The sequence below is a fragment of the Diaphorina citri genome, unplaced genomic scaffold (genome assembly GCF_000475195.1).
Source record: "Diaphorina citri unplaced genomic scaffold, Diaci psyllid genome assembly version 1.1 scaffold808, whole genome shotgun sequence".
Classification (NCBI taxonomy): domain Eukaryota; kingdom Metazoa; phylum Arthropoda; class Insecta; order Hemiptera; family Psyllidae; genus Diaphorina; species Diaphorina citri.
In genome coordinates this window covers 1-26432 of record NW_007378240.1, presented here as the reverse complement: position 1 = coordinate 26432, position 26432 = coordinate 1, and the positions used below count along the sequence as shown (strand labels likewise).

The 26432-nt window shown below is 38.6% G+C and overlaps 1 protein-coding gene across 1 annotated transcript; it reads right to left on the bottom strand.

The window, feature by feature from the left end:
• Positions 1 to 2397: 2397 nt before the first annotated feature.
• On the bottom strand, positions 2398 to 22770 carry LOC113468663 (chromosome partition protein Smc-like). The gene is made up of 4 exons (XM_026825747.1): positions 22579 to 22770; positions 4811 to 4978; positions 3845 to 4180; positions 2398 to 2592 (listed from the first exon to the last, which is right to left on the bottom strand). The coding sequence occupies exons 1-4, from the start codon at positions 22768 to 22770 to the stop codon at positions 2398 to 2400; spliced, it is 891 nt and encodes a 296-aa protein (XP_026681548.1).
• Between the last annotated feature and the right edge of the window lie 3662 nt (positions 22771 to 26432).

The following is a 26432-nucleotide window of genomic DNA, read 5'->3' as shown; positions in this document are numbered from 1 at the left end:
AGCATGTGTTTTGGCCGTTCAGGAATCATGCGGAAAAGTGTTTGGTGTAAAAGGAGGCAAGGCATACAGAAAACCAGTGTATTGGTGGAGTGAAGAAATAGCCCAACTAAGGAAAAAAACCCACGCAGAAAAAAGAGGCAATTTCAAGGAATAAGTCGACGTCGTCGAGATAGAGGGTGTGAGTAAAGTGCCGTCGACAACGAATCTGGAGCTAAATATATATAGATTTGATAGAGGGAACTGTACCTGCTAAGGTCTTATCGTGACGAAAGCAGAGAGAGAAGGAATACAGGATAGGAGAAAGCCAGAAGTTCCGAGAACGAACCTAATCTTTTTAGGATTGAATCCGCCCAGGTTGGGAATCGAAACCCCGACCTAGCGCTTACAAGATGTGCTACCATTCAAGGATTCAAGCTAACTAGGCTGGCGACATTGGAGGGAATACACGCAAAGGTGCCGTAAATTTCAAAATCAAACCTTCAATAACAAACTGGCAATTTATTAGATAAGTGATCTGACTTACCTAATTGCCTCCAACAAATCGCTTCGAACCACGCAACAGGGAAAGATCCCGTTTGAATATGTTATAAGAGCTTTTTCGAGTGGCTTTGAAGATAGTCCGGGTAGTTCTTTCTGCAACAACGCATCAAAATCTGAATAGAATAGAATATACCGTAGGAGCTCGCCTTGTAAGAGCTAGGTCGCGGGTTCGATTGACGCCCGGGGGCGAACTTTCGTTCTGCCAGCCAAGTTAGCTTGGGGAGTACCGCGCATGCGTAGTTTTCCCATAGCAGCATCAGTCCTGGAACCTGAAGCTACGAGGTGCAAAGAGACCTTTTCGCCTTTTAAGCGCCAAGTCAGGATTTGAACAGAAAAGGTTCGTTCTCGGAACGGGCTGGCTTTTCGATAAAAAGAGGACATGTATCTATTATATAATAAATAAATTAATTTGTTATGTGTGACAAAAGTCACTTTTATTCTTCGACCCCAAACTACTTTTTCCGGTGGTCCTTCTAACAAAAACCTCCAATTTTTAAGGGGCCCCTCGAAAAAAAAAAAAATCGATCATGAATTAAATTCTGATTTTACACGGAGTCAAGATTTACTAGTCTTCTCTCTACTTGGGTGGTCTATTGAGGGTTTAAGAAGAAAATAACAAAAATAAAGACATTGCAATAAAAGTGTTGACCCAGAAGCATGTGTTTTGGCCGTTCAGGAATCATGCGGAAAAGTGTTTGGTGTAAAAGGAGGCAAGGCTTACAGAAAACCAGTGTATTGGTGGAGTGAAGAAATAGCCCAACTAAGGAAAAAAACCCACGCAGAAAAAAGGAAGATGGTGAGGGGAAATAGAAGGAGAGAAATGACGGAAGAAGAGAGGAGTACACTGCGAAATCAGTATTTTAAATCTAAAAAAGAACTAAGGATAGCTATAAATGTGTCAAAGCGGAAGGCCTGGGAAAAACTATGTGATGACCTAAATAGAAACATCTGGGGAAGTGCCTACAAGATCGTATGCAAGAAGTTCAAAGTCTCACCAAATATACCCCTTAAAATCGAAGAAAAAATCAAAGAGGCAGAAAAATTATTCCCACGACACGAGCCAATAACATGGGAGGAAATAGAAGTTAGAGCAGAGGAGATTCCGAAAATCACAATGGAGGAGGTTGTGGAAGCGTTTCACAAATTAAAGAATAAAAAAGCCCCTGGAACCGACGGAATAAGTTCAGAGATTGCCAAAGCTCTATTCGAGGCTGATCCACAATACTGCACCACTTTGTTCAACAATATTTTGGTCGAAGGAACTTTCCCAAAGATTTGGAAAATAGGGAAACTCGTTCTCTTAGAAAAGGGGAAAACAGATGATGAGGGAAAGATGACTTATAGACCAATCTGCCTTCTAAACGTCCTGGGGAAAGTGATGGAGCATCTCATAAAAGGAAGATTGGTCAAAGAACTGAAGGAAAAAGGTGATCTGTGTGAGGCTCAGTTCGGTTTTCGAGAGGGTAGATCAACCCTGGATGCAATGGGGGCAGTGTTGAAATTGGCGGAGGAAGCAAAACACATGAGAAAGCTTTGTGCTATGACTCTAGTTGACATTAAAAATGCTTTCAACAGTATGCCTTGGAAGGGTATCATACGGGAACTAAAGAAGAAAAACATCTCTAATTACCTGGTTAAGATACTGTGCAGTTATTTTCAGGACAGGAGACTCGAAATAGAAGATGACGTCATCCAGGAACTGACTAGCGGGGTCCCACAAGGGTCAGTTCTAGGAACGATCCTGTGGAACGTTTATTACGATCCTGTGCTGAAAACTGAGCTGCCACCTAACTCTAGTCTCGTCGCATATGCGGATGATCTCGTCACGTATATTTTATAGGTACCCATCATTGCTAATCAATTCATCCTATGACCTCGTGTTACCTGCTTGAGTTTGTCTATTTCCATCTGATGACTGGTACATTGTCTCTGCAGATGTTCCTTCTCCGATAGCGCCCTATCCAGAAGTTCACGACAGCTTCGCAACTCTATTTCCACACTGGTCAGGTTGTCAGACAGGGAGCAAGTTTTGTTGCGTAGCCGCGAGTTTTCCTGAAACATTTGAAAGGTAGATAACCACGTAGATATTAGAATTGAAAGAAAAAAATACTATATCTTAATATTTACTGACAAAATTTTGAAATAGTTTGAATTTGGAGTTATTTCATCATTTTTATCAACCTTGGTGCTCAGGTATGTTCGTCAGGTCTTGAAATTTCAGAATCGCATGCTGTTTCTTGAGCTTTTTCTTTTACATTTGAAAAAAAAGCCATATTTCTTTTAAACCTATAAAAGAAGGAGGACGGGAAGGGAAACGAAAGCAACTTCTTCCCAATACATATTTATAAGACATGAAACTCGTGTCGTGATATTGAACATTTCAGAGAGAAATATGAAAAATAAATATCGAGAGCAAACTAAGTTATTTTCATTTTTTGAAAATAATATAGAAAAGAATTAGTTAACAAAATAAAGGAACGAAGGCGAAAGTTCGTATCCCCCCCCCCTGAGAATTCTAGACGGGAGTTTCTCATAACTTTAGGTTATGATGATGGGTGGTAGGGAATCCGGAAAAGTTTCTTCCCTACAGGTTGTTCATGATCACCCGCTTGTGATTTTACCCAAGTAAATGTCCAACCGACCGAAAAAGTTACATCGTTTTAGAAATCCCACTTCTTCTACCTTCCTGATCCAGAGACAAGTCGCTCGGTCAACTTCAAACTCAAACATTTGATTGCCTGGGTAAAGCTTCCAGCTGGAAGCTATACCCAGGGATTTGTAATTTTAACCTATGGATTTTGTCCTTCCGAAACACACGGTGAACTCGCCGAAAAACTTTTTTGGGAAGAATTTCAAGTTGGAGAAAAACATTTTACATAATTTCTTCAATTGTCTTTCATTCCCCTGAGCAGAACAAACTTTTCACCTTTTTCCGGCACCATTGATGAGTTTTTACTTTGGAGTCTGTGTTTGTCGATTGAGTGGAAAGAAAAGTTCTGGAGGAAAATAAAGAGAGATAACCAAAGGCCAGACTGGAACCGGAATTCTTGTGAGATGATTGCACTTTGTTCTTGTTATCAGAGTTTTCAACTTTGTGGAACAAGGATACTTTGTTATTACTTTGATATTCTTGGTGTTAGTTTTACTTTCAATTTCAAGTATCCGTATCCGTGTACGTAAGACATGAGTAGAAACATTAGACTGTGTATTGTGTCTTTTAAAAATTTTCATAATATTGTTAATAACTTTGTCTTGCTCAGTTTCTTTTAAATCAGTAATTTAATTCAAATGAAAAGAATCTTACCTGTACGAGCTCATGGGTTTTGATGATCAAGGATTCACCACCGGATGCGTCAGCCACATCTGCCCCCAAGGTGGATCCGAGTCTCCTCACATAATCGTTTAGCGACTTCCGTGCACACTCCTTGTTCTGTTCTTCATTGTGACATTCCAGTTCGAGTCGACTCACTTTCCGGTCCAACTCTTTGGCGCGATCTTCTTGATATCTACTTTCTCTCTGGAGGGTTTGAAGTGCCATTTCATTGCGACTTTGAGTCGACACCAGATGTCGCTCTTTTTCCTCCAGCTCCTGTGAATTGACCAAACCAGTTTTATTACCTTGCTCTTTTTCCTCCAGCTCCTGTGAATTGACCAAACCAGTTTTATAACTAAAAAAAAAAAAAAAAAAGTTACGTCCCACCCCTGCAGGGACATTCAGTGGCTCTAAATGTCTACAATTTGGAGCCCCCCCCCTTAATTTATTGACCCAGGGGGACCCGCCAGTGTTGTCGGTACATGTTTATCATTTAAAGTGACTGAAATACATAAAGCTAGTTTACTAATCTGGTAAAATTGAGCTAATCTACATCTAGCTACAACTAACGGTGAAGCGGATTTGCTGTTTCCCTGTGGCCTCTTTATAAAGTCACCACAATCCGTAGTGAAATGAATGTTACCCATAACCCATAAGCAGAGGACTCGGAGTTTACTAATCTGGTAAAATTGAGCTAATCTACATCTAGCTACAACTAACGGTGAAGCGGATTTGCTGTTTCCCTGTGGCCTCTTTATTAAGTCACCACAATCCGTAGTGAAATGAATGTTACCCATAAGCAGAGGACTCGGGGTTTTAATATGTAACTACTCTTTTCTCAACCGAATTTTACCTTCAGCTCAAACGATTTCCCGCAAGAGTTGTCAATGTTATGAGCACGTATATTTTATAGGTACCCATCATTGCTAATCAATTCATCCTATGACCTCGTGTTACCTGCTTGAGTTTGTCTATTTCCATCTGATGACTGGTACATTGTCTCTGCAGATGTTCCTTCTCCGATAGCGCCCTATCCAGAAGTTCACGACAGCTTCGCAACTCTATTTCCACACTGGTCAGGTTGTCAGACAGGGAGCAAGTTTTGTTGCGTAGCCGCGAGTTTTCCTGAAACATTTGAAAGGTAGATAACCACGTAGATATTAGAATTGAAAGAAAAAAATACTATATCTTAATATTTACTGACAAAATTTTGAAATAGTTTGAATTTGGAGTTATTTCATCATTTTTATCAACCTTGGTGCTCAGGTATGTTCGTCAGGTCTTGAAATTTCAGAATCGCATGCTGTTTCTTGAGCTTTTTCTTTTACATTTGAAAAAAAAGCCATATTTCTTTTAAACCTATAAAAGAAGGAGGACGGGAAGGGAAACGAAAGCAACTTCTTCCCAATACATATTTATAAGACATGAAACTCGTGTCGTGATATTGAACATTTCAGAGAGAAATATGAAAAATAAATATCGAGAGCAAACTAAGTTATTTTCATTTTTTGAAAATAATATAGAAAAGAATTAGTTAACAAAATAAAGGAACGAAGGCGAAAGTTCGTATCCCCCCCCCCTGAGAATTCTAGACGGGAGTTTCTCATAACTTTAGGTTATGATGATGGGTGGTAGGGAATCCGGAAAAGTTTCTTCCCTACAGGTTGTTCATGATCACCCGCTTGTGATTTTACCCAAGTAAATGTCCAACCGACCGAAAAAGTTACATCGTTTTAGAAATCCCACTTCTTCTACCTTCCTGATCCAGAGACAAGTCGCTCGGTCAACTTCAAACTCAAACATTTGATTGCCTGGGTAAAGCTGGAAGCTATACCCAGGGATTTGTAATTTTAACCTCTGGATTTTGTCCTTTCGAAACACACGGTGAACTCGCCGAAAAACTTTTTTGGGAAGAATTTCAAGTTGGAGAAAAACATTTTACATAATTTCTTCAATTGTCTTTCATTCCCCTGAGCAGAACAAACTTTTCACCTTTTTCCGGCACCATTGATGAGTTTTTACTTTGGAGTCTGTGTTTGTCGATTGAGTGGAAAGAAAAGTTCTAGAGGAAAATAAAGAGAGATAACCAAAGGCCAGACTGGAACCGGAATTCTTGTGAGATGATTGCACTTTGTTCTTGTTATCAGAGTTTTCAACTTTGTGGAACAAGGATACTTTGTTATTACTTTGATATTCTTGGTGTTAGTTTTACTTTCAATTTCAACTATCCGTATCCGTGTACGTAAGACATGAGTAGAAACATTAGACTGTGTATTGTGTCTTTTAAAATCTTGTTATCAGAGTTTTCAACTTTGTGGAACAAGGATACTTTGTTATTACTTTGATATTCTTGGTGTTAGTTTTACTTTCAATTTCAAGTATCCGTATCCGTGTACGTAAGACATGAGTAGAAACATTAGACTGTGTATTGTGTCTTTTAAAAACAGCATTCATGTCTTCCGAATGAAATAAAACAATAAGTACGGCTGTAACAAATCTGGCGTGAACATTAAACGACTTTTACGAAACTACAAAAAAGAAGGAAAAAAAAAGTAAAAATGTCGTGAGCTGCTAAAATTTGATCTACGGGATTAAATTAAGTAGTCTGGTACAAGTTACGAGTCATGGTTTGCTTCAAGAACCAGGGCAGTGAAATGCTTAACATCGTTTTTCCACTTTTATTCCGGACTAAATTTTTTCACATATTTGTACAAAATTTGTTAGAAAAAGTTGAAATACGAGATATATTCCAAATATATTTTTTCAATAGGTAGAGCTGAAAAATGTAAAAAAATATGTACAGGGTGGCGCAGAAATAACCTGAAAAAGTTTTTCTGTTGTATTTTTATAATTCTTCTCTTTTTTTACAATTTTTATTTTATGAAATGATTTTAGAGGGTTGGGAATTTTTTCTATTCTACTCATGAAAAATGAGGTTCTGAAAATGCTGTCCATATTCAATGTCGCATATTCGGGCTTTTTCGCACATTTTCGCTAAAAAAGCTTGGTTCTAGGGCTTGAACTTCTCGAACGTTTTTCTTCAGTTCTTGGGGAGTCCTAAGTTTGTTGACATACACTCTTTCTTTGAGGTGCTTCTGCGCCACCCTGTACAAATGGTAGGTACGGTAGGTAGAAATATCTATTTTCAACATTCTCAACATATTTTTTTCTCCCCATTTGGTAGGTATTTTTTGTTTCTCAAATATACAGGATGCTATCTTTCATTGTGCTAACAGCTAGGTACCAGAGTTTTCAACTTTGGCGTAATTAGGGCAACTCCTAAGTTACCTCTTTTAAATTTTCGCTAACAGCTAGGTACCAGAGTTTTCAACTTTGGCGTAATTAGGGCAACTCCTAAGTTACCTCTTTTAAATTTTCCCGACTCAGGTCACTCTTTCTTTGAGGTGCTTCTGCGCCACCCTGTACAAATGGTAGGTACGGTAGGTAGAAATATCTATTTTCAACATTCTCAACATAGTTTTTTCTCCCCATTTGGTAGGTATTTTTTGTTTCTCAAATATACAGGATGCTATCTTTCATTGTGCTAACAGCTAGGAGCTAGGTACCAGAGTTTTCAACTTTGGCGTAATTAGGGCAACTCCTAAGTTACCTCTTTTAAATTTTTCCGACTCAGGTTTACCCCAAAATCCCCAAATACCTGAAATATATTCTTTATCGACCCCGTAAAAACTGTAGGTTCGTTTTTATGTAGAATTTACTTTAAAAGAATAAAAAAACGACTCAGGTTTACCCCAAAATCCCCAAATACCTGAAATATATTCTTTATCGACCCCGTAAAAACTGTAGGTTCGTTTTTATGTAGAACTTACTTTAAAAGAATAAAAAAAGAGGTTATTTGTGTATTTATGTCTAATATTCAGTGAACATGCATGCTAAGCGTTCCCTATTTTTTTGCGTGTGCCAAAAATATTGATGAGGTCATAGTTCATACTGGAGATATGAATAATAGTAAAATAACGTAAATAAGTTCAGAGTATTGATTGATTGACAGAATGCATATTATAGGGATATGTGTTTATGTACCTACATATATAAATATGTATGTATTCTTTGTATGTAGGTATGTACGGAAGGGAGTGTAGGCTTTTACTCGACAGGAGAAATTTGAAAGTATGTGATAGGCTGTGAGTTCGATTCGCGCCCGCGGCGAACTTTATCCCAAACAGATAAGATTCATCTTGATGGAGGACTCAGTAATTTTGTGAAGTTCCATACGAAATTGAAATGAAATGACTTATACCCAAGTGAAGAGATAATATTCGTTCTCGGAATGGCGAGATTTCTCCTTTCTTTCTTCGATTTTGGAACGATAAGACCCATGTATGTATTCTTTGTATGTAGGTATGTACAGAAGGGAGTGTAGGCTTTTACTCGACAGGAGAAATTTGAAAGTATGTGATAGGCTGCGAGTTCGATTCGCGCCCGCGGCGAACTTTATCCCAAACAGATAAGATTAATCTTGATGGAGGACTCAGTAACTTTGTGAAGTTCCATACGAAATTAAAATGAAATGACTTATACCCAAGTGAAGAGATAATATTCGTTCTCGGAATGGCGAGATTTCTCCTATCTTGTCCTTCTTTCTTCGATTTTGGAACGATAAGACCCCCCCACTTTTTTCCAGACAGGTCTGGATCGTACCTTCAGTACTGGGAGTAAGAAGACAGGATAAGAGAAAGCCAGCCGTTCTGAGAACGAACCTTATCTGTTCTGGATAAAATCCGCCCTGGGTGGAAATCGAACTGGCGACCTAGCGCTTACAAGGTTGACCCTCCAAGCTATCTAGGCTGGCTCTGTGCTGCTTTTAGAATCAGTAGGTACCTATTTTGTTTATAAAATAAATATGAGTTTATACATTTATGATAATAACAATTGACTCTTGAGTGGAAGGCAACCACTAGGCGAGGTTAACGCCGGAGGCGTTCTGTATCACCTAACCCTTAGAGCTCCATTATTATGTGGTCAAATTCTCAATAATTGAGGACAAAATTCTATACCTCGACTGGGATCGAACCCACGCCCTCCTCTTTACCAGGCGAGTGTCTTGACCACTACGCCACCGATAGCTTCCCTTTATGAAAAGCTCACCACACACCACTGAGTTCCTCTTTGTAAATAGAAAATCAATCACAATAGGAACGTAAAACAAAAGCCCTGGTCACACTCTCAAATAAATGAGGACAAAATTCTATACCTCGGCTGGGATCGAACCCACGCCCTCCTGTTTACCAGGCGAGTGTCTTGATCACTACGCCACCGATAGCTTCCCTTTTTGAAAAGCCCACCACACAGCACTGAATTCCTCTTTGTAAAGAGAAAATCAATCACAATAGGAACGTAAAACAAAAGCCCGGGCCAAATCCATTGGTCAAGCTTCATCGTGATTCAAAAGGTTCTGGCCTTTGGCATTTGGCATAGACTGCGAGAGAAAAGGGACTTTTTAGCTTTTCACTCTTATGTATCTACCTATTGTCATACTCGCAGTACAATACGGCGGGAATCGAACCCGCGGCCTAGCGCTTACAAGGCAGACGCACTACCAACTAAGCTAACTAGGCTGGCAGGCTTCTTCTCTGAAATATGAAATGTCAATTCCTCAATATTGTCCTCACGAGATAGCAGATAGGTAGCAAGACGCGGTTGTTCCAATTGTAACGCGATCGAAGTGTCAGTGCTCAAATGCAGTCAGTGCTTAACCGGTTCGATGTCCATTACTTGACGAAGAGAAATGCATGCCATCCTCAGGACTAAATTGAAAAATTGTAATGAAAGAAAAATATAAACAGGTTCTATATCAGGTTCTTTCATTACAATTTTTCAATTTAGTCCTGAGGATGGCATCATGAGATGTTGAAACATGTTGACTCTTTTCCATCAATAAATTCGTTTATTTAGTCAAGTGAAGACTTATTTTCTTCTTATTTTAGTATTAATTGGTACTTGACATGGTATCCCGTTTTCAAAGTTTAAAGAAAAATGCATTTGAATTTCAATTGCAAATATTTCAACAGGTTAACCTTCTGGTAAATCGATTTAAAAAATACCGGTAAATCGTGAACTTTGACGTCACGGCATACGCTCCCGTAGGCGATGACGTCTCATCAAATGTCCCGAGAAAAGCTCCCTCGCAAGCAACACAATAATGTGTTTGTGCGCATACGTTTGTGCGCATTTCTTTCTGCTCCTCCGCAAGCATGCTTGCATACAGGCGCTACCCAGCGGACGAAAAAAACATCTGCGCAAAGTCTGACGTCACACATCTTTGATCTCATTCATCAGAACGGAAAATAAAAATTGAATTTTCGACTTTTTACAGTTATTTTTTCGGAGTTTTGACTTCAGATTTGGATTTTTCCCAACTTTTTACATAGGAGCCGACTATTTATTTATAATTTTTACCCATTTGCAACTGCTCCATAATAGCAACGTATACAAGTAGTATTTTATCCTTTTGGTAGGTAAGTATAGTATACCTAGGCCTTTTGCATTCCTTTCTCTTTCAAACAAAATTATCTATTGTTTTAGTTTTATGCACTTTAAAGACGTCTTTAAACTTTTTAGAGAAAATTTTATTGTCCTTTTCCCCAGCAGGTACAACCAGCGGGGATAGCATGACGTTGAATGTACCATTTCCCAATAGATCACTGACGTTGAACAACATTGAGCGCGGTTAGTGTCGGGATGGGTGACCATCTGGGCAATGGTGTGCTGCTGGCTTTTTGGGTTCAGACTGGGTGAGGTTGATGTAAGGAGGCGGTTAGCTTGTCACCAAAGGCAGGTAAAACCCCCGCCACTCAGATGGTCACTCGTCCGGATACCAACCACACGAAAAGTTACTTAACTTCAATGAGCCATACGAATGGGAGGATTCGACGTGCTATCGTCACTGTTAACCGATCGAAGCGAGGTTTAATTTTTAACTCGACACGACGTTTTTGAATTGAGTTCTTGCGAGTTTGTCTGAACACATAAAGGACATTAAGAAATAGGATCAAAAACAAATGTAGTTACCTTGCTCTGTCGGCCCTTCAAATCGTCACTCGTATGAATCTCATAGTAGGGCCACCAGACCATCTTCCTCGCCGCCAATTATTCCGTATTCCGCCACTGGTATCCAAATCAGCTCTTCCACTCAACCGTTCAGTATCCAAAACCTCCAGAATCCATTTCGGGTGCGAAAATTTCCTCTCGACATGTTGCCAGATTGCACAAAAATTTTCACTCTGTTTAATGGTCACTGCTGGCAACACTGTACACTCATAATTTTGAACTTTTTGGATCAAAGATAGGTACTTACTAGTTACTTAGGAGTTATAGAGAAAGAGTAAAAAGTGGGTCTAAAACAGGATTTATTTCATGAAATGATCCAACTTTGTGAACTTAAGAGTTGCCAAAAGACAAAGCATTCAAAAGCATGGGTATAGGTAGAAGGTTAACTCTATGAATCTATCAATCTATGAAAGAGAATTAATTTATATGTATTGTATGTAGAAACTTAAAGCTTGAAACTAGACAATAATTATTATTTGATTTGCGTTAAATTGGTTACAAAAGAGAACCTAAAGCTGAACTTTTAAAGCTGAAAACTATAAAAAGAAAATGAGGATTTTAGCTGATCTACAAGTTACAGGTAGGTACCTACCTACTTATACTTATACTATGTAATGTGTGTTAAAAGATTTCAAAATTTAATTTCAGACACGAGAAAAAAATCAGAAATGAGATTTCATAGGTATAGGTACCTATTTGATGAATAAGTTAGGTATGTAGGTAATTAATTAATTTAACTTTACAAAGCACACAATATTTTTAAAAATTACAAGATCATCCACAGATATTTCACAGTGCACTAAAGAAAGAAGAAAAAATATTTTTAGTTATATTTCTTTATTTAATAATTTAATAAAATATGTATTCAATAAAATTAAAATCCGATTAATTAAAAAAAATTAGCACTGAAACGCACGTTAGGTACCGATTCGCGTATTTTTTTACGTCAAGAAAATTAAAATAAAATAATAAAAAAAAATCACCAAGATACCTACTGTGAGCCACGTTATTCAACTTTATGTTATGGTCGCTACTCTACTCTCTCTATCATTCAATTTCCATCATGGTAGTAATAATAATAATAATGATAATAATAATAATAAATAAATTTAAAAAAAAGCCAAGATCAACTCGAAAAATTAAGACGTCAACTGAGGGGGGCACTCGGGCCCCTTTTGGTTTTTTCTCTGGACTCTAGATCTGAAAGTTGATAGTTCGAGTCCAAGTGAAGTCATAAAATTTAGAGTGAATTAAGAAGAAATTACATTTATGACAAGCATTTTATGATGCCTAATACAATTAAAATTCGTTCTCTGGAGATATACGATAGAGAAAATTGTAAAACCTAGCTGTAAAACCTTAATTGACGAGGTGTTTACTCTCCATTGAGGGACAAGTTACCCGCCTCCTAACATTAACATCACCCAGCCTGAGTGGGACCGGGCAGCAGCACGTAATTTCCCCAGTTGCTCACGCTCAGCCATCCGCGGGTACAAAGCACTCGACGCAACAAAATACTCACCACTCTCAACGTTGCTTAACGTCAATGATCCATCGGAAACTAGTGATTTCTATCGCCGCTGGCAAAAAAATGTCTTGATTTTCATTTTTATTTACCTATTTATTTATTTATTTATTTTTTCGAGGGGATCTTTTCTTACCCTATTGAAATGAGATTCTAATAGTACCCTGTATATTTTAATTCAGACATCACCATGCTTAGGGTGTACGTCATTTGTGACGGACGAGATATCTTAATCACAAATCGGGCGGATACAATTTGGGTCGGTTTGACCAAACTTAGAACATCACTACTGTAAATTACCTATATCTATGTGATTTTTTGTTTTCTTTGTTATTGATCCATTCAACAATTCTAAAGCCGCTTACTTGCCTATTTAGGCCATTGGGAGTTTTGATATCTCCACTAATGTTGGGAGTTTTGGCATCTCCACTAATATTGGCAGTTTTGACATCTCCACTAATATTGGGAGTTTTGACATCTCCACTAATATTGGGAGTTTTGACATCTCCACTAATATTGGGAGTTTTGACATCTCCACTAACATTGATAGTTTTGACATTTCCACTAATATTGGGAGTTTTGACATCTCCACTAATATTGGGAGTTTTGACATCTCCACTAACATTGATAGTTTTGATATTTCCACTAATATTGGGAGTTTTGACATCCCTACTAATATTGGTAGTTTTGACATCTCCACTAATATTGGTAGTTTTGACATCTCTACTAATATTGGGAGTTTTGACATCTCCACTAACATTGATAGTTTTGACATTTCCACTAATATTGGGAGTTTTGACATCTCCACTAATATTGGGAGTTTTGACATCTCCACTAATATTGGGAGTTTTGACATCTCTACTAATATTGGGAGTTTTGACATCTCCTCTAATATTGGGAGTTTTGACATCTCTACTAATATTGGGAGTTTTGACATCTCCACTAATATTGGTAGTTTTGACATCTCCACTAATTCGGGGTGCACTCAGCCTCGTGATTACAAGTGAGTAGCTATTTTAATCCAGTAGCGACCAGTGGCGGCATAACCAGTATAAAAACATTATTGAAGTATGGAAAATGATTGCAAAGGAATCACTTAAGTAATGCTGTGATATCTACAAAAGTCGTGAAAAGGCTTTGCTTTAACACAAATAATTCTTGACTTATGAAGAATTTTATAGAGAAGGGACATAGGTAGGTACCGGTAATACACACGTCCTTTTGGTTTATTTCACTCTTCCTTTTGCTTTCTTGATTTCTACATCAACCTCCATTGTAAGGCATGCCGCCTGTTCAAGTGCGGAAAAAACCAACTTGGAAAAATGGGGTCTTTTACCTGCTGACTCTGATAATCTGTGTGAATGTGGACCACTTCAAGATCCTACTCATTTGCTTGTATGTCCTCTGTTCGAGAAACCCTGCACGGAGCTAGATCTTTTGCATGCTAATGACACGGCCATCCAGACAACTCTTTTCAGGATGGACAAAATTTTGACGAACGACACGGAAAGTAAAGTAAGTGCGGAAGAAAGGACATTAGGTACCCGCTGTGGAAACTAAAAAGCCGCTCGTCTGCCTTGTAAGCGCCAGTTTGGGGGGTTCGATTCCCGCCCTTTATGAAATTTTATTCTTAACGTCATTTGGGACTTTTTGTCTCAAAAGCGAAGAGAGAAGGACGCCAGGATAAAAGTCGCGACTTGAGCCCCCTCGGCCCGCCTTCTAAATACGGCCCTGATTTCCACTTTCTCTCTCCATAAAAATTATGGCCGCCAGCCTAGTTAGCTTAGTTGGTAGTGCGTCTGCCTTGTAAGCGCTAGGCCGCGGGTTCGATTCCCGCCCGGGGCGGATTTTGTCCTGATGGGATGATGTTCGTTCTTCATCAATAAATTCGTTTATTTAGTCAAGTGAAGACTTATTCTCTTCTTATTTTAGTATTAATTAGTACTTGACATGGTATCCCGTTTTTAAATGTTTAAAGAAAAATGCATTTCAATTTCAATTGCAAATATTTCAACAGGTTAACTTTCTGCTGTTGACGCAGCACCTAAATGGGAAGTACCTATTGTGTCTCTTCTAGCCGAATCTAGCCCATCTGATGAGAAGCATACTACGGGATGAGTATATGCTACCACACAGACACATAAAGTCCAAAGTTGTTCGATCCCTGGGACAGTGGCCTTTTTTTTCAGGGACGAGAAGAAGAGGACGCCCAAAGCTGAGATGGAAAGACCAGATCAAGAGAGACATGGCAAAAATTAACACCACGGAAGAAGACGCACAAGACAGAACAGTTTGGCGAGGAAAAATTGGCGAGGCAAAAAGTCTTCTAGGCTTCAAATGGCCCTGGCAGTAAGTAAGTAAGGTAAATATGAGCATTGAAACGTTAGAGTTTAGAATGTACCAGACGCATTCAGTGGGTTAACAACCTCAAGCCTGGGTGAAAACGTTTCATTCATTCCTAGGTTAATTGTTTAACCCTTTCATGTCCTATCTTACCACGGAGAGTTTTCAGTTAATCCAGAGTTTATGAAATAATACTGACCTGTGTAAATCAAATGGGTGACCTTGCCACTGTGCTACTCTCAGTGGTAAAATCGGCCATTAAAGAAGTTGTTAAGTTAACCCTTTGGTGACCGACTTAGAGCCATTTCACACTGAGCGGATACGTTATTATTTCGTAGCAGTGAAATAACGCCTACATTGGACGCTTGTGGTCTGTGTCGTCGCATGCCTATCCGGTGGTATGTTTCTCGCCAGACATACTAGTGAACTACGGGTCGAGTCTTATGAAAACTGTGTTCTTTACTAGGTTAGTAACTTGTTTGTACACTTCAGACAAGATGGTCTGAAGTCTGATGAAAAATCAAGAGAGTTAATGATGATCGAAGTGGGAGTGGCAGCCCTCAGCATGTAGGTCTTTTAGCATGTACCAGATTTGCACTTAGTTCAAAATTACCCCAACCCACCTTTTTTTTCTTTCTTTTTTTTTAAAGATTGAAAATTACCCCAACCCACCCTATTAGGAATTTATTATTTTTCAATACGTCTTGTGTGGGTTTATTATATTTTGAATGGCGAATTGATTGCTCAAGGTATAGGAAGTTGCGGATATGTAATATACGGTGGTCTGGCATACATACCTGGTCCGGCATACATATCTACCTGTATTGGCATACTGGCACCAGTCTACTGGCAGCCTAGTTAGCTTGGAGCTCGCCGGACGCTTGTGGTCTGTGTCGTCGCATGCCTATTCGGTGGTATGTTTCTGGTCAGACATACTAGTGAACTACGGGTCGAGTCTTATGACAACTGTGTTCTTTACTAGGTTAGTAACTTGTTTTTACACTTCGACAAGATGGTCTGAAGTCTGATGAAAAATCAAGAGAGTTAATGATGATCTTAGCGTGTGAGTGGCAGCCCTCAGCATGTAGGTCTTTTAGCATGTACCAGATTTGCACTTAATTCAAAATCACCCCAAAACCACCTTTTTTTTTTCTTTCTTTTTTTAAAGATTGAAAATTACCCCAACCCACCCTATAAGGTATTTATTATTTTTCAATACGTCTTGTGTGGGTTTATTATATTTTGAATGGCGGATTGATTGCTCAAGGTATAGGAAGTTGCGGATATGTAATATACGGTGGTCCGGCATACATATCTATAATTACCCCAACCCACCCTAGGTATTAGGTATTTATTATTTTTCAATACGTCTTGTGTGGGTTTATTATATTTTTTTGAATGGCGGATTGATTGCTCAAGGTATAGGAAGTTGCGGATATGTAATATACGGTGGTCTGGCATACATACCTGGTCCGGCAATCCGGCATACATATCTACCTGTATTGGCATACTGGCACCAGTCTACTGCCAGCCTAGTTAGCTTGAAGAGCAGCGCGCTGGCGGGAATCGAACCCGCGGCCTAGCGCTTACAAGGCAGACGCACTACCAACTAAGCTAACTAGGCTGGCAGGCTTCTTCTCTGAAATGTCAATTTCTCAATATTGTCCTCACGAGATAGCAGATAGGTGGCAAGACGCGGTTGTTCCAATTGTAACGCGATCGAAGTGTCAGTGCTCAAATGCAGTCAGTGCTTAACGGGTTCGATGTCCACTACTTGAAGAAAAAAAAATGCATGCCATCCTCAGGACTAAATTGAAAAATTGTAATGAAAGAAAAATATAAACAGGTTCTATATAAGTTCTTTCATTACAATTTTTCAATTTAGTCCTGAGGATGGCATCATGAGATGTTGAAACATGTTGACTCTTTTCCATCAATAAATTCGTTTATTTAGTCAAGTGAAGACTTATTCACTTCTTATTTTAGTATTAATTAGTACTTGACATGGTATCCCGTTTTCAAAGTTTAAAGAAAATGCATTTGAATTTCAATTGCAATAAATATTTCAACAGGTTAACCTTCTGGTGTTGACGCACCACCTAAATGGAAAGTAGGTACCTATTGTGTCTCTTCTAGCCGAATCTAGCCCATCTGATGAGAAGCATACTACGGGATGAGTATGCTACCACACAGACACATAAAGTCCATCGGTCCATGGGACAGTGGCCTTTTTACTTTGCTTATATAGAAAGGAAAGTAATGTAATCGGGTCAAAACCAGTTTTTAGTGCCAAAACACGTTTTGAGGTCCCTAGAGCCTAAATCCAAAGTTTCAGCCATTGGTCCGTGTGTGTGTGTGTCTGTCTGTGTGTCCGTGTGTCTGTCTGTGTGTCTGTCTGTCTGTCTGTAAACAAAATATCTCGGGAACGGTACAAGCTAGAGACTTGAAATTTGGTATGTAGTTCACAAATGTAACAAGGATGCGACACGGAAGCGGAAGAGTCAGTATCTGAATCTCAGGTTATACCTACGTGCCCACATAACCTGGCATGGTGGTATTATGAGATTATGACCAAAAAATAACAATAGAGCAGTTGCAATGTTGCAAATGGGTAAAAATTTTAAATAAATGGTCGATTCCTATGTAAAAAGTTGGGAAAAATCAAAACTCCGAAAAAATAAATGTAAAAGGTCTAAAATTCAATTTTTATTTTCCGTTCTAATGAAAAAGTTCAAAGATGTGTGACATCAGACTTTACGCAGTTGTTTTTTTCGTCCGCTAGGTAGCGCCAGTATGCAAGCACGCTGACGGAGGAGCAGAAAGCGGAAGAGTCAGTATCTGAATCTCAGGTTATACCTACGTGCCCACATAACCTGGCATGGTGGTATTATGAGATTATGACCAAAAGGTTCGAGAATTAATAACAACAGAGCAGTTGCAATGTTGCAAATGGGTAAAAAATTTAAATAAATGGTCGATTCCTATGTAAAAAGTTGGGAAAAATCAAAACCGTTCAAAACTCCGAAAAAATAAATGTAAAAGGTCTAAAATTCAATTTTTATTTTCCGTTCTAATGAAAAAGTTCAAAGATGTGTGACATCAGACTTTACGCAGTTGTTTTTTTCGTCCGCTAGGTAGCGCCAGTATGCAAGCACGCTGACGGAGGAGCAGAAAAAAAAGCGCAGAAACGTATGCGCACAAACACATTAATATGTGTTGCCTGCGAATGAGCTTTGCTCGGGACATTTTATGTGACGTCATCGCCTACGGGAGCGTATGCCGTGACGTCAAAGTTCACAATTTACCCGTATTTTTTTAATCGATTTATCTCGGGATAACAAACACATTAATATGTGTTGCCTGCGAATGAGCTTTGCTCGGGACATTTTATGTGACGTCATCGCCTACGGGAGCGTATGCCGTGATGTCAAAGTTCACAATTTACCGGTATTTTTTTAATCGATTTATCTCGGGATTTAGAAGTCGTAGAAGAAAAAGAAAAATTCCGTTGGTCCTCATTTTTCCTTCTCCATGACTTTGAAACATCACCCAAGTAAGCGCAACTGATCTATTTTATTTATGAGTTTATCATCTATTATGTGGTTGGATGGTTGAAATGGCCTTGAAAGGGGAAAAGCTTAGAGGACGAAAAGTACTTTCGTAGCCACATCTTTGTAAGTACCTATCTACTAAATGCCTATTATATTCTAGAATTTATTTTATATGAACTACTATACTATGACATATCAGAACCCTTAATAAACAATTAAGTAAACATAGATTACTAAATAATAGAATTATACATATTATCACTTTATCAGTACTGTTGCCCCCCGTGCCCCTTTTAAAATAAATTTATGATTTTTTAATGAAGCGCCCCCTAAATGCCCCCATCTTCTTCTTGTTCTTCGCCTTTTCCCGTGTACAGACAGCGTCGGAGTTTTTCGTCAGCCCTCAATCAGCCCTAGGGTGATTGCTTTGGGCGGACATTTGGTTTTGGCTATAAATTTTACAAGTGAATGCCCTTCGCACTCATCCTTTGCTATTTCTTTAGCAAGGGAAATTCAGGCTGGTATACTCCCTGTTTAAAGTCCCCCAGCCAGACTAAGCTGGCCTACTCCCTGTTTAACGTCCCCCAACCCCTAAATGCCCCCCCATATCACTCCTATCCTGTCTTCCTTCTCTCTTCGATTTCGGGACGATAAGACCATAGCAGTTACAGTTCCCTCTGTCAAACCTCTTAAAAGAAGAAAGAAAGAAAAGAAAAAAAAAATGGCAAAATTCTCTGGCTCGGAAAAACAAATCACTTTATTGAATAACTTGCCCCCTTTAATGAAGCGCCCGCCAAATGCCCCCATCTTCTTCTTTTTCTTCGCCTTTTTCCGTGAACAGACGGGGTCGGAGTTTTTCGTCAGCCCTCAATCAGTCCTGACTAGGGTGATTGCTTTGGGCTGACATTTGGTTTTGGCTGAAAATTTTACAAGTGAATGCCCTTCGCACTGAACCTTTGCTATTTCTTTAGCAAGGGAAATTCAGGCTAGTATACTCCCTGTTTAAAAGTCCCACAGCCAGACTAAGCTGGTCTACTCCCTGTTTAACGTCCCCCAACCCCTAAATGCCCCCCAATATCTATTCTAAACCACCCCATATATCAGAACCTAACATAATAAGTACACATATCACGGACTCAAATTTAACACATACCAGCCATACAGTTTATACCCCTCTAAACTTCTTGGGTGGTCCATAGGATATACTTGTACCTATATCGGTTTCAGAATATTATTCAAATAAATACTTTAAATAGTTTTTTTTTTGTAGATAATTATTTTGACTTTAATCTTGTGAATGACATGAAGTGATGCCATGCTCGGGAGATAGAGATGAGAGCGAAGGAAGTGAAGATTGGATTTTGAACTCGGTGAGTCAGTCTAGTTAGCTCGGTTGGTAGCGCGTCTGCCTTGTAAGCGCTAGGCCGCGGTTTCGATTCCTGCCCGGGACGGACGTTATCCTGAACGGATAATGATCGTTCTGTTTTATTGTGCTTGGTTTTTAGTCGTGAGGTCTTAATGACATCCTGAAAATACCCTCTAAATCCCTAGTTTTTTTCTCTCCCGAATTTCCCCCATTCGTGTGCCTTGTCATGCCCTATAAAAATAACTTTGTCCCACCCTCCCCTTCTTGGCGCTTCCAAACAGAATCCATTGCATTCCGATTTTTGTTTACAGTGGCGTAGGTATACCTTTTTTTTTCGGATCCCCTGCAAGGCTTCGCCCTACGTTTGTGAAATATACGCCAGTGTTCCTACGCTTTCCTACTTGTAACCCATAGAGAAATCGGTTTTTATATGAATAGGTAATGTACCTAGTAACGTCGTGTGATGCCAGCCTATGTTCTGGGAGTTATATTAAAAATTAATAAATGGAAATTAAATTAAATTAGTTAGCTTGGAGGGTAGCGTGTCTACCTCGTAAGGGCTAGGTTGGGGTTCAATTCCCGTCCTCGGAACGGCTGGTTTTTTCCGATTATGTCTTCCTTCTTTCTTCGCTTTCGGGAAGATCAGACCTATACAGATTATACCTAGTTCTCTCTATCAAAAATCTTGGGGAAAAAATCGTGTGACAGACCAGATTTTTTAGACCTACCTATAGCCTATAGTCGTTGCATAGCTCAATGCCGCCTATAGGAGGTGTTTCGAAGTGGGAAGTCTAACTTAACCCATAGGTATACCAACTTGCTTTGATATAGGTACTTAGATTAGATATAATAGACCGTCTGCTGGGGGACTTGAAATTTTCCATACCTATACCTTAGTCTGGTTGGAGAACGTTAAATAGGGAGTACTCGTAGACCAGCTTAGTCTGGCCGGGAGGACTTTAAACAAGGAGGATACCAGCCTGAAATTTCCCTTGCTAAAGAAATTAAATAGCAAAGGTTGGGTTCGAAAGGCATCCACTAAAATTTTTGTAGCCGAAACGAAATGTCACACCAAAGCAACCACCCTAGGGGTGATTGAGAGACCGACAAAAAACGCCGACTCCGTCTGAACACAGGATAAGAAGGAGAAGATCAGATATAATACATAGATGTGCTTTTCGAACGCCGACTCCGTCTGAACACAGGAAAAGAAGGAGAAGATCAGATATAATACATAGATGTGCTTTTCATTTTCCCATAATTACTGTAGGTAATGTTGTTACGTGTTACTAAACATGATAATTTTTATTATTGATTGTAGAACGCCGACTCCGTCTGAACACAGGAAAAGAAGGAGAAGATCAGATATAATACATAGATGTGCTTTTCATTTTCCCATAATTACTGTAATGTTGTTACGTGTTACTAAACATGATAATTTTTATTATTGATTGTAGGTTAGTACAGATGAGACCAGAAAGAAAGACCAAGGATGGATTGATGGCGTGAGAAGATGGTACAACCTAAGAAGTAACCTCCTTCAGTAATCAAGATGGCACAGATATCGGACAGGATACAGGCGAGTGGAAATGTCCTGGGCCCACGCAGCCTGTTGGAACCCAGCGGTAAGGTAAGGTTAGTACAAACGTATCCCAGTACCTAAGTACCTACATGTCCTGGGCCCACGCAGCCTGTTGGAACCCAGCGGTAAGGTAAGGTTAGTACAAACGTATCCCAGTACCTAAGTACCTACTAAGTAAGTATGTATTAAGGAGTGCAAAAGTCCTACATACTGGACTCCGCACACAGGAATTTCGTCAGAAAAGACCCCCATTTCAATGTAATGTAAGTATGTACTGTGAATAAATATATTTTTCTTTGACCTAATAAATCACGTGTGATCCATCTAGGTATGGTCATTGGTAATAATAATATCTTAAGTGGAAGGTAACCACTAGGCTCTACCACCTAACCCTTAGAGCTTTTTCATTATGTGGACTGATGGTATTCGATGGGTTAAATATTGTATCATGAAGTACAGGGCACACGCATTTTCAACCCCCTTTTTTTCGCCGTCAAATTGCCTCCAGCTTTCTTTTCTTCGACGCATAAAATTCAGCTGTGTTGGTAATGTGTTTCATTATTGAAAGTAGGGCAATAGGCAAAGTTGAAATGTTATTTGTCAGGCAAGTTCGACATACAAAGAGGCCATGGTTCCGCTATCCAAATCAAGTAATGTACGTATGTATGTGACACGTTATTTGTCAGGCAAGTTCGACATACAAAGAGGCCATGGTTCCGCTATCCAAATCAAGTAATGTACGTATGTATGTGACACAATGTGAATGTGTAACGTAAACATATGTTTCAAACTTTCAAATACATTGTATTGTTGTCTGAAAGTCTGAATAGATTTTTTTTTTATTTATTTATTAATTTTGATGAAAATTGTACATTTGAATCAACTCGAGCTTGTATAAATGTATACGTAGGGAGTTTTGATTGGCCATCTCGACTTTTAGATAATATCTATGTGGTACTTCCGTTTAGACCGGACAATTCCGGGTAAAATACATGGATGCATAAGGAGTAAGAATAACTAAAAATTTCACGATTCTAAGCAATGTACAGACAAATCTACAATTTTATTTATATAGATCTATGTGGTACTTCCGTTTAGACCGGACAATTCCGGGTAAAATACAGTTTGTCAAAAGATTTTAGGTTTTGTCCAACTTTGATCATAATAAACTTCAAACTTGCAACTTTGCTGATAACAAACTACAAACTTGTATTTCGCAGTAAAATACAGTTTGTCAAAAGATTTGAGGTTTTGTCCAACTTTGATCATAATAAACTTCAAACTTGCAACTTTGCTGATAACAAACTTCAAACTTGTATTACGCCACTGAAGGAAATCATTAGGGATGGAGCCTGTTTTGTAAATATTGTTGATAATATTGGTTAGAAGCATTATTTCATTTTGATTCAGTGACTTTATAAATTCAGCTGGAATGTTGTCTTCACCACTAGATTTGCCATTGCTCAGTTTTCTGATCATTTTAGTGATATCTGCAGTTGTGAAACACAATACGAAACACCCTGTATGTATACAATAAGTATATGGTCCTACTTGTAATCCAGTATACATAAATAGGTATACTTTCTATTATACATGTTCAAATTTCTCCCTCCCTCCCTCTCACATGCTCACATCTCAATATGTCGTTCCCTTTTCAATTTTTCTATATCTCCCCTTCCCTGCCTACCTAGCCATTTTCTTTTCACCCGAAGTGGTTTATTTAGGTAAGGGGGTCATCTGCCATCTGGGACCCCATGAGCAGTTTAATGCTGCATTAATGTCGAACCAAGCAAAAAGAGAAAAACCCCGTCTGGAAACCCCCCGTCTGTTATTTACTCGCTAGAACGTTATTGTTATAGCCAGACAAGTTGTAAAAGGAACATGAAGGGAGGATTAGGGTAGAGGCAGAAGGCCAGCCACTCACTAACACGTCTGGAAACCCCCGTCTGTTATTTACTCGCTAGAACGTTATTGTTATAGCCAGACAAGTTGTAAAAGGAACGTGAAGGGAGGATTAGGGTAGAGGCAGAAGGCCAGCCACTCACTATCAGATACACCTGATAAGGTCCGCGTGTCAGGTCTATCTGATAGTGTGTGTGCTCATCAGGTATTAGGTAGACCTGAGAGGCAAACCTGATCAGGTGTACCTGTCAGATTTACCTGATAGTGAGTGGCTGGCCTTAGAGAAGAAGCGGAAGTTTTATTTTATTAAAAAAAAAAAAAAAAAAAAAAATGATAACAGTAATAAAGGGAAAAAAAAGGGGGGAAATGATAATAAAACAATAGTAGGTACCTAGGTGGCTAAGAAGGTAAGAAGAAGAAGAAAAAGAAGAAGAAAAAAAATAATATTAATAATGAATAATAAAAAAGAAGAAAAATGAGTAGTAAGAGCTGGGTATGAGTAGGCATATCAGACATGGGAGCAGCACAGGTAGAGATATAGGTGATCTCATACACCTGATAAGGTCCGCGTGTCAGGTCTATCTGATAGTGTGTGTGCTCATCAGGTATTAGGTAGACCTGAGAGGCAAACCTGATCAGGTGTGCCTGTCAGATTTACCTGATAGTGAGTGGCTGGCCTTAGAGAAGAAGCGGAAGAGTCAGTATCTGAATCTCAGGTTATACCTACGTGCCCACATAACCTGGCATGGTGGTATTATGAGATTATGACCAAAAGTTCGAGAATTAATAACAATAGAGCAGTTGCAATGTTGCAAATGGGTAAAATTTTTAAATAAATGGTCGATTCCTATGTAAAAAGTTGGGAAAAATCAGCTCCTAATAGACCTACTCAATGAACTACAGTTATACCTACATAGGTAACTTAATTTCCTTTAATTTGCCTACATATATGTAACTTTCAAAAACTCAATTTTAGACAGGTATGTATATTTTTTCTTAATAGGTGCCTACTTCCGTTTAAAGTTTTTAAAGTTTAAAAACTATTACGTAGGTACTTATTGTTTATCAGGAAATTTTCTTTGGAAAGTTTGTGGCTTCAGATGCTAATGGTATAACATGGCAGGCAGGTGGCATAGCTCAATGCCGCCTATAGGAGGTGTTTCGAAGTGGGAAGTCTAACTTAACCCATAGGTATACCAACTTGCTTTGATATAGGTACTTAGATTAGATATAATAGACCGTCTGCTGGGGGACTTGAAATTTTCCATACCTATACCTTAGTCTGGTTGGGGAACGTTCAATAGGGAGTACTCGTAGACCAGCTTAGTCTGGCCGGGGGGACTTTAAACAAGGAGGATACCAGCCTGAAATAAAATTTCCCTTGTTAGACAGGTATGTATATTTTTTCTTAATAGGTGCCTACTTCCGTTTAAAGTTTTTAAAGTTTAAAAACTATTACGTAGGTACTTATTGCTTATCAGGAAATTTTCTTTGGAAAGTTTGTGGCTTCAGATGCTAATGGTATAACATGGCAGGCAGGTGGCATAGCTCAATGCCGCCTATAGGAGGTGTTTCGAAGTGGGAAGTCTAACTTAACCCATAGGTATACCAACTTGCTTTGATATAGGTACAAATAGACCTTGAAAATGGGATACTATGTCAATTGTCAAGAACTAATTGATTAATAAAAAGTATATATATAAAAAAAAAAAAAAAATCGTAATGAACCTATACCTATACTGAACCTTCTTCAACACATTTATATTACCTTCATTAAAATGCGGGGTTAAAGAGACTTTTTACCCCTATGCTAGCAGGATGAACAATTTAGGCCTAACTATGAAGGTCCTATCATCTATTCAATTCGAATTTCATAAAGAAAACACACAACAGACTAATGCAAGAAAGTTTTTCTACCCCGTACTTCACTACTTCCGCGGCCTTTGCACGCACGTTTCATTGATTAGGATAAACTATGAGAGGACGAGGGTGATTGCATGTGTGCATGCCATAGCACTTGTCGTGTCATTGATTAGGATAAACTATGAGAGGACGAGGGTGATTGCATGTGTGCATGCCATAGCACTTGTCGTATCATTGATTAGGATAAACTATGAGAGGACGAGGGTGATTGCATGTGTGCATGCCATAGCACTTGTCGTACATCTATCACAATACATGCTGCGATAGAATATCACAACTTTGTAGACACCTCTATAACCTATTTGTAGGCGATTTTTATGAATAATCCAACAATATACGCATTTGTGTTTATCAATTTATGTACATAAGAACATAAGTCAAATATGTACATTGTAAACATAAAACTACATCCAATATAACAATATACGCATTTGTGTTTATCAATTTATGTACATAAGAACATAAGTCAAATATGTACATTGTAAACATAAAACTACATCAGTAAAGAGGAGAAAATATCGAAAATCGTAAAATTTTATTGTGCTTGGTTTTTAGTCGTGAGGTCTTAATGACATCCTGAAAATACCCTCTAAATCCCTAGTTTTTTTCTCTCCCAAATTTCCCCCATTCGTGTGCCTTGTCATGCCCTATAAAAATAACTTTGTCCCACTCTCCCCTTCTTGGCAATCTTGGCGCTTCCAAACAGAATCCATTGCATTAGGCAATATTTTTATTCACCTTTGATTTTTACTTTCTTTTATTTGGGTTCACCTTCAAAAGTTCAAAACCCATTTTCGTAGATATTTTAAATGAATTTTCATGGAGAAAAAGAGAGTGTGTGAGAGAGAGTTTTCTAAAGAAGAAATTCAAAATTTTCATAACAGCCAGTTACGTAGGTATACAAAAAAGGGTAAAGTTTTAAAAGGTTAGACAACATTTAAACAAACTAACAAACCCCTTTGTACACCTCTACCAATGCTCCTCCTGGCGGTGAAAGTTACTGCGTTGTCATTTAAAATTTACAAGATTTTAATCTTCTTAGAAAGGATTAAGTGCTTCGAATTTCACCATGAAGGTAGATAGGTACAGATTTTCATGCTAGAATACCTTGAAATGTACTTACGAGGATACAGTATAGGTAACGTACGTATACAAATCTACTGAGCAGGTACTAACAATATCTTTGAAACGCTTGATGTGTAATTGCAAAAACGTGTTCTATACAGGGAAAAAAATATTATTCCCTGAAAAAGGGTACAAACCCCACTAAGTCACATCTTACTTTACATTACTCTCCCTTTGAGTACCATTTACAA

Bases quoted from the DNA above. Each gene is read 5' to 3' on its own strand.
- LOC113468663 (XM_026825747.1), bottom strand. From the start codon at position 22,770: ATGATCAGAAAACTGAGCAATGGCAAATCTAGTGGTGAAGACAACATT. The intron at 4,979-22,578 runs GCAAGTTTGAAG...CAAATGTTTCAG, and splicing joins AGTTTGTTATCAGCAAAGTT to GAAAACTCGCGGCTACGCAA. The intron at 2,593-3,844 runs GTAAGATTCTTT...CAAATGTTTCAG, and splicing joins AAACCCATGAGCTCGTACAG to GAAAACTCGCGGCTACGCAA.